The following is a 12,792-nucleotide window of genomic DNA, read 5'->3' as shown; positions in this document are numbered from 1 at the left end:
TTGATGAACCAACAAAATTAAGTGCGTTATTCCACATTAACAAATGAGACAATAACTGAATCATCAATCATGATGGATAAAACCCAGCTAGCTAACTTCTGCTAACAGTAACTAGCACTAGCTTTATAAAATAGCTAGCAGTAACGTTAGCTTCACCTTTGTAAATGTATTCGTTGCCAGACTTATCTGTCATTCATTGATATCATTTTATTGTAAACATTAATATTAAAAAAACAAACTGTTTGTGTTTTCCTCATCAAGTTATCCAAAGGCTGAGTGCACTGTTTGCATTTTTTAGGTCCTATGTAGGTTCTTCATTAGCTAGAACATGCTAACTAATTTTTTTTAATGTTTGTGGTTAGTGCAGATTTAAACTTTTTATCTCCGTTGCGAGACAGCCTGAAAACGTCTCAGTCTGAAGTTACATGGTCTCTGCCTTTGTAGAGCAGCACTGACCTAAAAAAAAGGATGTTTATATTGTTCAGCGTCCCTAGGTGTTTTCTATTTGCATACTGATGAATAACGTGTGTGGGATGTAATTATGATATAAAAACATAAACAGATGAATTACAGTATGCTAAATGTTACATATAAAAAAACAAAAACAAAAACAAAAACGTACAGTTTAAAAATAGATAAAAAACACTAAAACGTCTGGTCTACGGTCCAGTCCACCCCGCTGTCAGCCCGTCAATATACTCACTGGGAGTTGGCCTCTGACACTTTGAGCAGCTGGATGAAGCGGTCGAGTAGCGGCATGCAGATGGGTCCCAGCAGCATCTCGAAGCTGGGCTGCATCAGCTCGGTCAGGCCCTTCATCAGGCTGCTTTCACAGCAGTACACCTTGTTGTGGGGCGTCACCATGTACGGGATGAAGGTGTAGTTGGCTGAGCGCGTCTGTCGATACACAAGAGAGACACAGTATTGAAGAGCTGCCAGTGTGTTTAAGCATCACGGACTCATTTTGCATGACACTGTGGGTTTGGTGTTAAAGAGGGATCAGCAGTATTTAAAGGTGCTTTTGTTTGTTTTGTATACTTGAGCATGTAAAAGGTCTTGAAAGCTGACTTGAAAAGTCCATGCCAACGGGCGCTCCGCTCTCCCACAGAAAACACTGCTCCTGAAACACATCGTCAACTAACTGGAAGCTGAAAACGCGACAGAGCCAACCGGAGACACGGTGAGTGGTGCTGGCTCAGGCGTCCATGGGCTGGCCAATCAGAGCAGACTGGGTATTCAGGAGGAGGGCCTTAAAGAGACGGGAGCTAAAACACAGCGTTCCAGACAGAGGGGGAATACGGCGAAGCTGCACTGGGTAGTCTGAGAAAACTGATTGTTTTTGAGGATTAAACGCATGACAACCTATTCTAGTAGTACTCAAAATAAAATGATGAATCTGACAATGAGTATTACAGTTTCTAAATTGAGCCTGTGTTGACACTTTCTGTCATCTACTGTTTCCAAGTTCAAGAAAAACATCTTATACAATAATACTTTGCCTTTTCAGCCATAAACTCTCCTCATTCTACTAAATACTAAATGCACTCACTGATCTAAACCTCTTGAGTGTGACACATTTAAATAAATTATATATACTGAGCAATTTGCAGGGTTATATTTGGTGCATCCTCCTGTCATGTATCTTTGTCGTTCCCCTTTATAACATTTACAAACTATAATTCAATATAACAATAAAAGACTTACAACCTCCTCTTAATGCAATTATGAAGTCACATCTATATTGTGGTTGTAGGCCTGAGCACATTGAGCGGTCTGACATATTTATTAATATCCAAACTTTGTGTACAATGCATCATAAACAGTTAAAAATATCCTTACAGTACAGAGTGTGCATTTATAAACCTGCACTAAACAATGACTTTATCTAAATTATTTAACAGACAACCTTTACCACCGGTTTTATAGACACTGTACAGTAAAGCATTACATTGTCGAGGGAGGAAGCAGATTGGCTGGAGGAAGTCTGAACTGCTTCCCCTTTATGAGACAGTTTCGGGTAATGACATGAGGCTGAGGCTTCTGATCTCTTGCGTTGTCGTCGCTGAGCAGATCTAACCAGGCTGCAGCGAGCCAAGAGAAGAGATGTGCATTGGCGGTGATGGTTCAATTAAGAACCACAAACACTTACAGCGGTGCACTTACAGCCTGGTGGTGCTCATGAAAACCAAGCCGAAACAGAAGTCACGCTGCTCATCGAGTGCAACCTGTTATTTGCTGCAGCTGTGGCATTCAGGAGTACCTTTGTTTCGCGTCTGTTTCGATTTTAAATGGCACTTAAAGTGTTCGTCTTTATTCGTTTAGCTCCAATTCGAGACATCTGTGCCTTGTCTGGACGTTGATTTCTCTATTCTGTGTCTGTATTTGTTTTAGCTTCACAGTATTCTCCAGCAGCAGTGGTGATGCTCCTGTCGCGGTGGCCTGCCACTGCTGAATAAACAGAGGAAACACGTGCATGTGGTGTTTACAGACAGCACAGAGAGAAAGAGAGCGAGCAAGAGGGAGAGAGAGGCAGGAAATCCACTATTGACATCCTTAAGAAAGAGCCGGGGTCTTTTCATGGAGAGCTATTCCCAACATGTCAGATGTGCGGTGGAACAGAACACAAGAGCGTCTGAAGGCGGTTGGGCCGCTACCAGCTGCATCCTGACGCCTTTAATATTCATGTTGCAGCTTTTCTTATAGAAAAGACACTGCTCTCGCTGCCAAGAGACAAAAAAAGGAAGTGAAAGGAAGGTGCGGTGCTGAAGCAATGTAAGCCATCCGCAGATAACTACTTCCTCCTGTGCAACAGCGGTTCATGACATCACCGGTTGCTGCAGCGGTGGAGCATGCCTTTCAGAAATAAACCTGTGACCCCTGTTTCTGTTAGGTGCAACCAGACAGGTTGTAAAATCCCGACGCTATATTTAGCTCCTCTGTCTTCGTATGACTCACGCCTTCATGGGGATCAAATGGCAGGTCTGTTTTCCTCAGGCTGATGTATATCTAAGAATGGCTGCAGGTCAGTCCAAGCTAACCTCCGCTGGTCGCTCACAGGTAACAGGTTTCTCAGCTGTGAGTGAAACACATGTGACAGCGCTGGCTCACGAGGGAATCTGGCGAATGTGACTGAGAATGAGTCAGTTATTCAGTGAGTGAGTCATCTGGTTTGTTAGCCTTGCCGATAGTCCATCTGGCCATTTGCATTTACAGCAGGTTAGTATTAGAGCTGCATGCCCACTCACTCACTCACCTTCATAGAAACAAACACACACAACTGACCATAATTTGATGTTAGCGCTTCATTTATGTGACTGTTCAAACAGTCATTAACTCATGGAGGAAGTGATCATGATTAATAATCACCCATGGCCTCCTACACTCAGGACTTAAGCTTTGAGAGTTTGTACCTGAGTGCTGCAAATGCACTACTGAATTCAGTGGGTTGCTACAGTCAATGATTTTACGCCAACACTGATGAAGCAATGTGCATGCAATTACAGTAATTGGATATAGACCAGCGTAGGCTAATTACCTGGATTTCCACTATCACAGTGGGAAGTTAAATGCACATAAATACAATTAACAACACATGCTTTTGTAACAGCAAAGGATAATCAGATACATTCACAGCTGCAGACTGTATTTGTTCCAATGGCAAAAATGAAATGCAAATGTCTCCGCAACCGGGCGAGCCGGCCTGTCAAGCTTTGGATTTCTCCACATGGTGAAGTGACGCTCTGGTAATTTTAAAGAGTAAGTTTACCCAAAAATGAAAATTCAGACATTATCCGTTCACCCCATGCTGATGGAAAGACAGGTGAAGTTTCATAGTCCACAAAGCATTTCCGGAGCTTCACAGCAAAACAGCGTTGCAGCATTCTCCTAAACAGTTAAAGTAGATGGGGACTTGTTTTAAAACTTAAAAATAACAACAGAAAGAAAACAAAATGGCTCCAGACGCTCCAGGAACGTTTTGTGGACTATGAAACATCACCTGACTTTCCATCAGCATGGAGGTGAGAAGATAATGACTGAAATGACTGAATCTTCTCTTCAAACACAAAAGGCAAAGTTGTAGGCTAATAATGCCCTGAAGAGTGTATTTATCTGCTCACAGCAAGCTGGAATTGTTAGCATGCCTGTAGCGCTACGAACAAAAGGAGCACGTCATTAACTACTGTAATTATTTTGTGGGATTACAGGTTACGTAAGGAAAATTACCATTCAGGACTGAAACTCTTTGGGAACCAAGACGCTACTAGGCTATAAATAGCAGCCTATGTAGTTGGGAGTAGCGTTAGTGCCTTTATTTTGCTCATCTGGTTCTGGGAATTTTATACTTAAACAAGTAACTGGTGCCTTGTCTCTTACACAAGTGGAACACACATTTTCAATCCAATCTTTTTAATCGCATTTTTATATATAATACTTTACTCTAATATTACAGCTAGCAACTACGATGAAGCTAATTATTTAGGCTACACATCTAGGCTAATATAAGGATCTTCAACTGCTGAGAAGGTTTCCTTTTTGCCTGGAAGGTCTTATATATAGGTCTTGATATATATATATATAATAATATAACAATATATATACATATATATGTATATATATGTATATGTTTATATATACATACATACATATATAATATCTTATATAATGTAGAAAGCCATCATTTGAATATTGTAGACCTTTTTACTGGATTCTTGTTTAAAACAAGTCACATTAGCTTAATGACCTTGCTAGCTAGGCTATATGTGACAATTCAGCCACATTTTAGTTTTAGAAAACTGGCAATAATTGCTTAAAAAATTAAGGAAACTTTGACTTTTACCAGCTCGGGGCAGGTGTTACAAGCACATGCATCAGTGCAGAGGGCAGTTAAGTGCTCTAATTGAAGCAAGAAAGTGTGAGAACAAAGACTGTGAGTGCATATAAGGGAGATCAGTGAGTTCACACTCATACTGTGAGTGATAATCAGCTCTCCTGACACGGCACAAGTCAGTGTTGGAGATCAGTACGTTTCATGCAGCACAGGGCCACTTCCCTCCACTCTGAAAAGCCACTTAGGAGAGCTAAGCCTTTCATCTTGCTCCCGAACATGAACTCCTTGACAGCAATCAGCCAGCTGCCCCCATGCCTCTGCCTTCATCACACTAGTTCTAGTCAATTAAGAGAAAATCAATTAATCAAAGGGCACTATTTGGTTAAGCGTCTCTCAATCAAAAAAGAAACAGACGTAAGTAAGTTGGGTTGTCTTCATTGTTAAACAACCATTACTGATGAAAATATTTTTGTCAGTTTGTTCACTTTCATTCCAGACACCTACTAATCGATTCGACACTGTAACAGGAATGTTTCAGTCGTTTATAGTGACAACACTATTGGCTTTGTCCTCTACAGCACATATTGTACTCAACATATACACTGAGCCACATAACAGTAAAAAAATGCACATTTCTAACTTAAAACATAGTTTATATTTGTATTTACTTGACTAAAATGTGTATATGCGTTAATCTCAATCAATCATAGATTTAATTAGGAAGCACACTGAGGTGTGACTCAGTAAAGAACAGGATTTCCTTTGCTTTAAGGAAGCACCTTATTTGAATGCTGCACTTTTTACAAGTCAAATTTTCAAAATGCTTGTGCCTTTTTATGCAGATCGTGGCCCTGCAGTCACTTTAGCTCGTGAAACAGCTGTCATCTGAGAAAAAAAGCACCACCTTGATTATGGAAGAAAAGATGCTTTCATTTCACATTTCTGAGAAACCAAACACTCGTCATCACAGCTTCTACAACAGAAAACCTTTATAACACCAAGAAGAGAAAACATAAGGTGAGAGACACTGTGCGCCCTGCACGTTGTAAAAAAGCATATTCTTTGCAACACATAATATGTGCAGTGTGTGAGCAATGGGTGAGTAATGTGTGAAAGGCAAAGGCGAGGGGAAAAAAGAGATTGCTTTGTGTACTTACAGTGTTCTTCTGGCAAATTATCTCCTGAAAGACAAGAGGACACAAAGACATTTAGAGATTTAATGACAGCATTTTCTCCTCAGGGCTAATTTGCTTTGGACACTGTGTTAGTCTGCTGAATAAAAATGTAAAAAAACTAAGTAAAATACAATTCATCATATCTGAGACAGTAACGTTTTATCAAGAAGACACTAGTTAGTGTTTCTGCAAGCCACAGATCAGTCATAGGTTATGTACCATATAGACATTTGCACAAAACGTGCTTTAACATTACGTCCATCATGTCCACATTACATGTTTATGATGTGACGTTCATATTGAGAGGTGGAGCGGATGGTGACCAAGTTATAGGCGAAAAAGGCAGCAAACAGGTGACTGCGTTTCAGTATTTGTAAGTGTCACACCACTGGATATTTTTAGGGAGAACGCGGGACAATTTCCAGCCGCGTTTGTGCCGACAAACCGGGTGTTTTTAATGAGACCTCTAGACATTTCCAGACGGGTTTGAGGCGACCAAAACAGGTATTTTAGGCCTAACCGTGACCTAACCAGGGAGTAAAGCACAGTGTTATGTCAAGAGCGAAACTAAAAATCTAACCTAAAGAAACGTACAAGTTTTAACTAATCTGTTGTTTTGTATAATGGTACCTAGCTAACAATTAAATCGTTAAAATTGGTCCATTAATGCATTGTAAAAAGTAGAGTTGCACCTATTAAGTACAAGGAGACCACAAGCTGACGTGAATGACGCAGGTTTCCAAATATTCAAAGAAGGTTTTGCAACTGTTCAATGAGAAAGGAAATATACTCAACATGTTTGAATACAATGAAAAGGCCACAGTATGATCTACATTAGGCCACACAGACGGAGAGTTTGGTAAAGAAAAGATCAGGTTTGAACATCACACAACTCCTGAAAGCAAGATTTTAGTGTCATTTCACGTCTAAAGCACCAAAACCTTGCTGTCCGGTTCGCTTCACTTCCTCTGTAAACCACCTAAAGGCCTCAGTATGCTTCAAACTGCTTGTTGAGTCACTGATAATAAGTGTCTGAAGCTTTATAGTCCATTTTATCAATCCAGTTAACATGGTTTGTCAGCTTTAACCTGTTTTTAAATGAGCTAATCATCCAACTTTGAAGCAGTCTCCGCTTCTAATTTTCAAACTCTGGGATAACAGCATAATGCGCCACATAAATCTCAGAGAGAGAAATGATTTGACTGCCGTTCCTCTCATCATGCGCTGGATACACGGCACAAAGCCTGACTAATATCCACTGCTCACTGAGGAATATAAGGCAATAATGGGTTACCGCACAACATCAATAGCACATTATTTGGAGTTTGTCATATCAGTGACTATGATGACCTTTATGATGTGTTACAATCTGAATCAATAACGGTGCAGTCAGGACCACTTTGGTGGAAGAAAACGTATTTCCATCTGCAATAGAGAGCAGCAGGGATGAGTTAGCATCGCCCTGGTTCCCTCAACAATAAGCCTTTGGGATTTTTCTATTGGATTTTGGATTACTGCAGAAAATAAGCTCAGTGGCAAACACAAATTTGATCTAGCACAGCTGCTCTGTTGTTGTTAGCGGTGCTGGCTCAGGCATGTGTGAGCTGACCAACCAGAGGAGACTGGGTATTGTGGAGGGGGAGCCTTAAAGAGACAGAGGCTAAAACAGATCCGGTCAGTATGAGAAAACTGATGTGTTTTCTGAGCATTAAAGCATCTAAAACTATTCTAGTAGTAATTGAAAATAAAATTATGAACCTGAAAATGAGCATATGTCTCACTTAAACTAATTTAAAAAAGAAATCCTCGCATGTATCCAAACAAGTATTTCCCACTGTGGATGGAGAGCCACATTGAGCCCTGTTTCATAAGTGAAGCGTACTTGCTTGCACAGGTTACTTTATTCTTTATAGAAGTATATAAATAAATCTGCTGTGAAAAGAAGCATGACCAACATGTGCACACCGAGTACACAAAGGCCTCTTGACTACACAAAGGTCTCTTTCGGGTCTTGGTGTATTTTTAAGAAGTAGCTTCAGTATTTTAAGATAACCTCTGTTCTTAGAACACACCCTTTGAAACAATTTAGCATCTAGAGATCAGAGGAAACCACAGGAGAGAAGTGGTCTTTCCAGGCAGGGTGAGGTGCAGTTAGCCGACCGCAGAGTCAGGAGAGCTCGGCACCGCGACAGACCACAGGGAGGGAGAACTCCTGTTAGGTACCAGCTTACATTAGGGCAGGAAATAATGGCCTCTAAAACATTTTTTATAGCTAAAAGGGCAGAAATAATAGAGCTGAGAACGCTAATCATCTTTTTATGTCATGTTTAGCTCCAGTCTGGCTGTATGGTGCTATATGTCGACTCTGCAGTGCGGTCGCTGGCTGAGGATCCCTGTCGCCATGAAAGTCTTCTCACTACACAAACAACCAACAATAAAGGCTTCAGTGTTCCTCTGCTACAAGTCGCCTACAGCAGGAGTTTTTCAATGTGTTACACCAGGGCCTCAGACTGTGTGAACTACGTCTCGTCTGCTACAGACCCACACTGTTGTCTTATGCTGACTCAGACAAAATCTGTCAGCAGGATTTAGGATTCCAGCCCATTAAAGTACAAACCTGACATTTCTATCTGAACACAGTGTTGTTTGTCTCTTTGCTGATGCTATCTTGGAGCAGTGATTCAACATCTACTTCACAGTGTGAGATTTGTTGCCAGAAAACTCATTTTTGGAAGCTGTTTTTTGGGTAAAATATCTTTAAAGTTGTGAAGAAAATAGGGAATAAATAAAGAAGGTAGCAGTAGCACGAATCACCACCATGGATGAACTCACAAGAACCACAAAGCATGGACCTGGACTAAAATACACCTGTTATTTGAGCATACCTAACTTCCTACCAAACTTCATGGAAACCTGTCACGAGCACATGTTTCTGAATTCGAACAAACAGGACTGAACCTCCTCGGTGGAAGTGAAACAGCCCCATCACAAGAATAAAATATTGGGACAGATGTGTCCAAGTTGTAGGTTTCATATGTATCATAACAACATTTCTACAATATGTGTCACATCAAGTTCAGGCTACATGTATATGAGCTCACTTTCACGTCAGGAAGAGGAGGGGATGGCAGTGATGTGACAGCTGCCAAGAGACGGACCACTGTTCGAGACCGTGTTTCAACATTTGTAAGCCTGAAACAACTGGATATTTTCATTGTGACATCTGGCCATTTTACTGCTGTTTTAGTGGGAACAAAACAGGATATTTTGAACAAGAGGTCGAGGCAGCAGCCAAGCAAGAGACCACTGTTTGAAATGGTGTTTCAGCATTTTAAAGCATGAAACCACTGGGTAATTTAAATAAGACGTCAGCAGAAGCGAATATTTTTGACGAGACGTCAGGACAGTTTCTCTGGTGTTTGTGGAGACAAAACGTGGCAAAAACATTTCCCGACCCGAACAAAATGTTTTTTGTGCCTTAACCTAACGAAAGCATAAGCACAGCATCGTCACAAGCCCGCTGCTGACTCCCCAACTCAAACAGCGTCATTAACACGTTTCCTTCCATCAAATTATCGACGCCTTTATGTGCCGCTGCCACCAAATTACATTCCCGTCAATCCCCTGCCTCCTACTAAATATAGCCTTTAATCACCACCCTTGTGAACAACAGTGATTGTTTGCTTCATGTGTTAAAGTGCTGAGGGCCGGCTGGTGTTCATCACGGCAGCTTACCTGCAAGGACTGGAGGGAGTCGGAGTTAGTGTCGCAGTACAGGATGATGTTGTTGGCCATGCTGAAGCTCTCTCGGACTCCCAGGTGGTAGAAGAGCGAGGGCTGGCGGAAGGCATCTGTCATCTCCACAACAGCTAAGTCTGATGGAGAGAGGTGGCATGTTAGTGTCATTTTCATTTGCTGGCTGTGTGAGATGTTTTGGTGGAAGACAAGGTTATTGTGGAGTTTCTACAAAACGGTTACTTTTTTCAGTTTTGTGTTTATAATTTCGAGAAACTGAGCTGAAGTTTGAGAAAAACGAAAAGCGATTGGGAAAAACTGTAGACCTTTCCTCAACCTGTAGATTTCCTGTCAGCGGAACCATGAAAAACAAGATCCAGTATGTGGACTACAAGCTTTTGGCCATATTGTTAAAAATGTCTATACATTTTTTTATGCTAAAACTGATAAATATACCAGAGAATTTAGCTGCATTTCCCATGTCCCATGATAACACCTTTTAAACCCTGTGAGAACAGCTCGTACACAATAACAAAATAACAGATATCAATATCTTGTTTTCATTTAAGCAAACATGGACCGGTCTTTATTGTTCTGGGACTCAGACACGGCTCTGAGGTCAAAGGTTAATGGACGGATATGAAACCACGTCGTGTGTGTCTGTATTACAAACTGTAGGCGATGTTTAGAGCAGCTTTTGCTACAGTCAGCTATAGATGTTCGTGTCAGAGACACAAGTGGAGCTAATTCAGAAGTGCTCTCTTAAAAAACACCATTCATTTCCACCAGTGGAGGTGATTTGACCCGCCTATCAATGAATACAAATACGCTCAATACCACACACACTGACTCCAGCTGGACTCGAGCAGATGATCTGGATCAATAGAGAGAGAGAGAGTTCCCAGCCTTGAACCAGGAGCTCTGTGTTTATACTAGCATAACAGACTGCTGTGCCGTGTAACCAAAGAGCTCATTCATAGGTGTGCTGCTGAACTGAACCATAACATACTGAAAATCCCTCAACTGTTGCATTTAAATGACATTATATGGTAATAAACACACTGATGGAGGTGTAGGATGATCATGACAGTGTTTTGGAGGCACATACATGACGTAGGGCAGTACACGTTGTTCCTGAGGCCACCTCGAACCACTGATAACAACAAAAACAAATCAGCCCAGTGGCAGTGCTCCAGTAATGACAGAAGAGCTCAGAGAGTCAGACAGATAAGGCCGCACCCTGGTTTTCTCATCTGTTTCCAACTATCCACCTCTCTGTGTCAACAAACACATTACAGGCAGCTGAAGAGCAGAGAATCTCAAATCTTCTACCCCTAATGGGTCCTCACTGGCTGGCTCCCATTACAGTCTGCGGACTATGACTGGAGGAAAGCATTCAAATATTCATCCTCATCCTCAGTCCACGGGGCAATTTAAGCTCTTGGTCAGACCGCAAGCAAGTCAGATGATAGGTTGTTCAATTCTGAACAATTGCCGGTGGCGCAGAAGTCTCTGATTGCCTCTGGGTTGTGGTCTTGAGTAGTTTTGAGCAGGAAAATCGTGTTATTATTGCCCATTTTGCACTTGACAGACAAACAGTGAGACAATACATCAGGAGAGTAACAGAGAAGCATGAAAAATGCAGAATAGACCACAGTTTCCTAAGTCTTCTACAAGTTTTGCTTACAGATGCCCGAAGAAAGTTTACATCCAGTCAGTCCTGTTTTACTGGCCTAATGCTTGGACTCGCATCCAAAATCACAAATTTAAAATCTTTAGAAAATGAACAGCCTCTACCCTGAGACTCTCAATCTCAGTCATTTCAGAGAAAACTACTGAAGTCATGATATAAGCCTGATTTAAGTCATAAAAATGCGATATTTTGACACTAAATAGAGCGTATACCTCCGCCACAGCCCAACAGGCCCATACGAGCCACCTCAATACACCTGATTTTCACATCAAGGTCCATGTATTATTCCATTTTAGCAAAAACATGATCTGTCAATCAGTCTGTCAAACAGTGGCCAAAAATCTAAAAAGACAACTTTAAAAACGGCTCTCATCAAATGTAACAGCACTGCAATCTAACAATAGAAAAAGTAAAAAAATACATATTGTGTAGAAGAGCAGATCCCCAAAACTCAAAGCTTCAAACACTACTAAAGCCATCAGAACAAATTACAGACCAAATTACTCAAAGCAACCATGTGAACGCTCACGATCTGAATGCACAGTTAACATCAGACAGTCATTTAATTCAGAGGCTGTGTGGCTGCATGCCAACACAGCAGACAGAAGCCTATCACAGGCTGGCTGGCTGCAGCCGTGGAGAGCTTTAGTCAGTGATGAGGGGCCGTGCAGCCCTTCGCACTCATCATCAGCGCATGCAAATTCATCCAGGAAGCGGGCACTTGTTGCTGGCCTCAGAGGGTTCTCATCATCAGTCCCCTTCCTCCGCGCAGGCTTTCAAAAAAACAGCCTCACATTTTCATTACAGCCAAGTACACAGAGGACAGGACAGAGGGGATTTTAAGCTCGGCGGATCTGTGCAGTGATGCAGAATATCAAGAGGGTTTTGTTCCCCGGGTTAGTCACATCAGGACGCTCGCTCCAGGATTGAACGCAGTGAAGTTAGGTTTCACTTTCTGACGTACAAGGCGGAGAGGGAAAGTACACCTTAATCCTCGCTCGCTGACCTCTTCTTAACGACCACTTGTTACTTCCATATCCGTGACGCACTTCTGTCAGTGACATCTCTACAATCATGACGTTCAGGCTCATTGTGTCTCCTGTGTCATTAAAAGTCCGTACCAAAATTGACCGGCTTGTACTGAAAATATACCCAACTGATCCTGGATATTTGGGGCTGATACTGGTACAGCCCAGTTGCCAGGATAAGATGTCGGCAGTTAATGTTTCTGCAGACCATTCTTAAATTCACATTTGTACGTGATAGGTTACTTACCATAATGACACTGCTATGATTCATGTCACATATCGTTCACATTACATGGTTATGACCCGACTGTAATGTTGAGAGTTGAAGGGGAC

The 12,792-nt window shown here is 41.6% G+C and overlaps 1 protein-coding gene across 1 annotated transcript in view; it reads right to left on the bottom strand.

Annotated features, from left to right (window-relative positions):
* map3k5 (mitogen-activated protein kinase kinase kinase 5) overlaps nucleotides 1–12,792 on the bottom strand; it is a 71,334-nt gene that overhangs the window by 43,063 nt on the left and 15,479 nt on the right. Inside the window, exons 2-4 of the mRNA XM_084378282.1 lie at nucleotides 9,739–9,878; nucleotides 5,986–6,009; nucleotides 704–897 (exon numbers count right to left, since the gene is read on the bottom strand). Coding sequence (XP_084234408.1) covers nucleotides 704–897; nucleotides 5,986–6,009; nucleotides 9,739–9,878 — 358 coding nt within the window. The remainder of the gene's footprint in view (nucleotides 1–703; nucleotides 898–5,985; nucleotides 6,010–9,738; nucleotides 9,879–12,792) is intronic.

Source organism: Pagrus pagrus (assembly GCF_965226575.1).
Source record: "Pagrus pagrus genome assembly, chromosome: 16".
Classification (NCBI taxonomy): Eukaryota; Metazoa; Chordata; class Actinopteri; order Spariformes; family Sparidae; genus Pagrus; species Pagrus pagrus.
The sequence above is the reverse complement of the archived record's forward strand: the minus strand, read 5'-3'. Positions and strand labels throughout refer to the sequence as shown.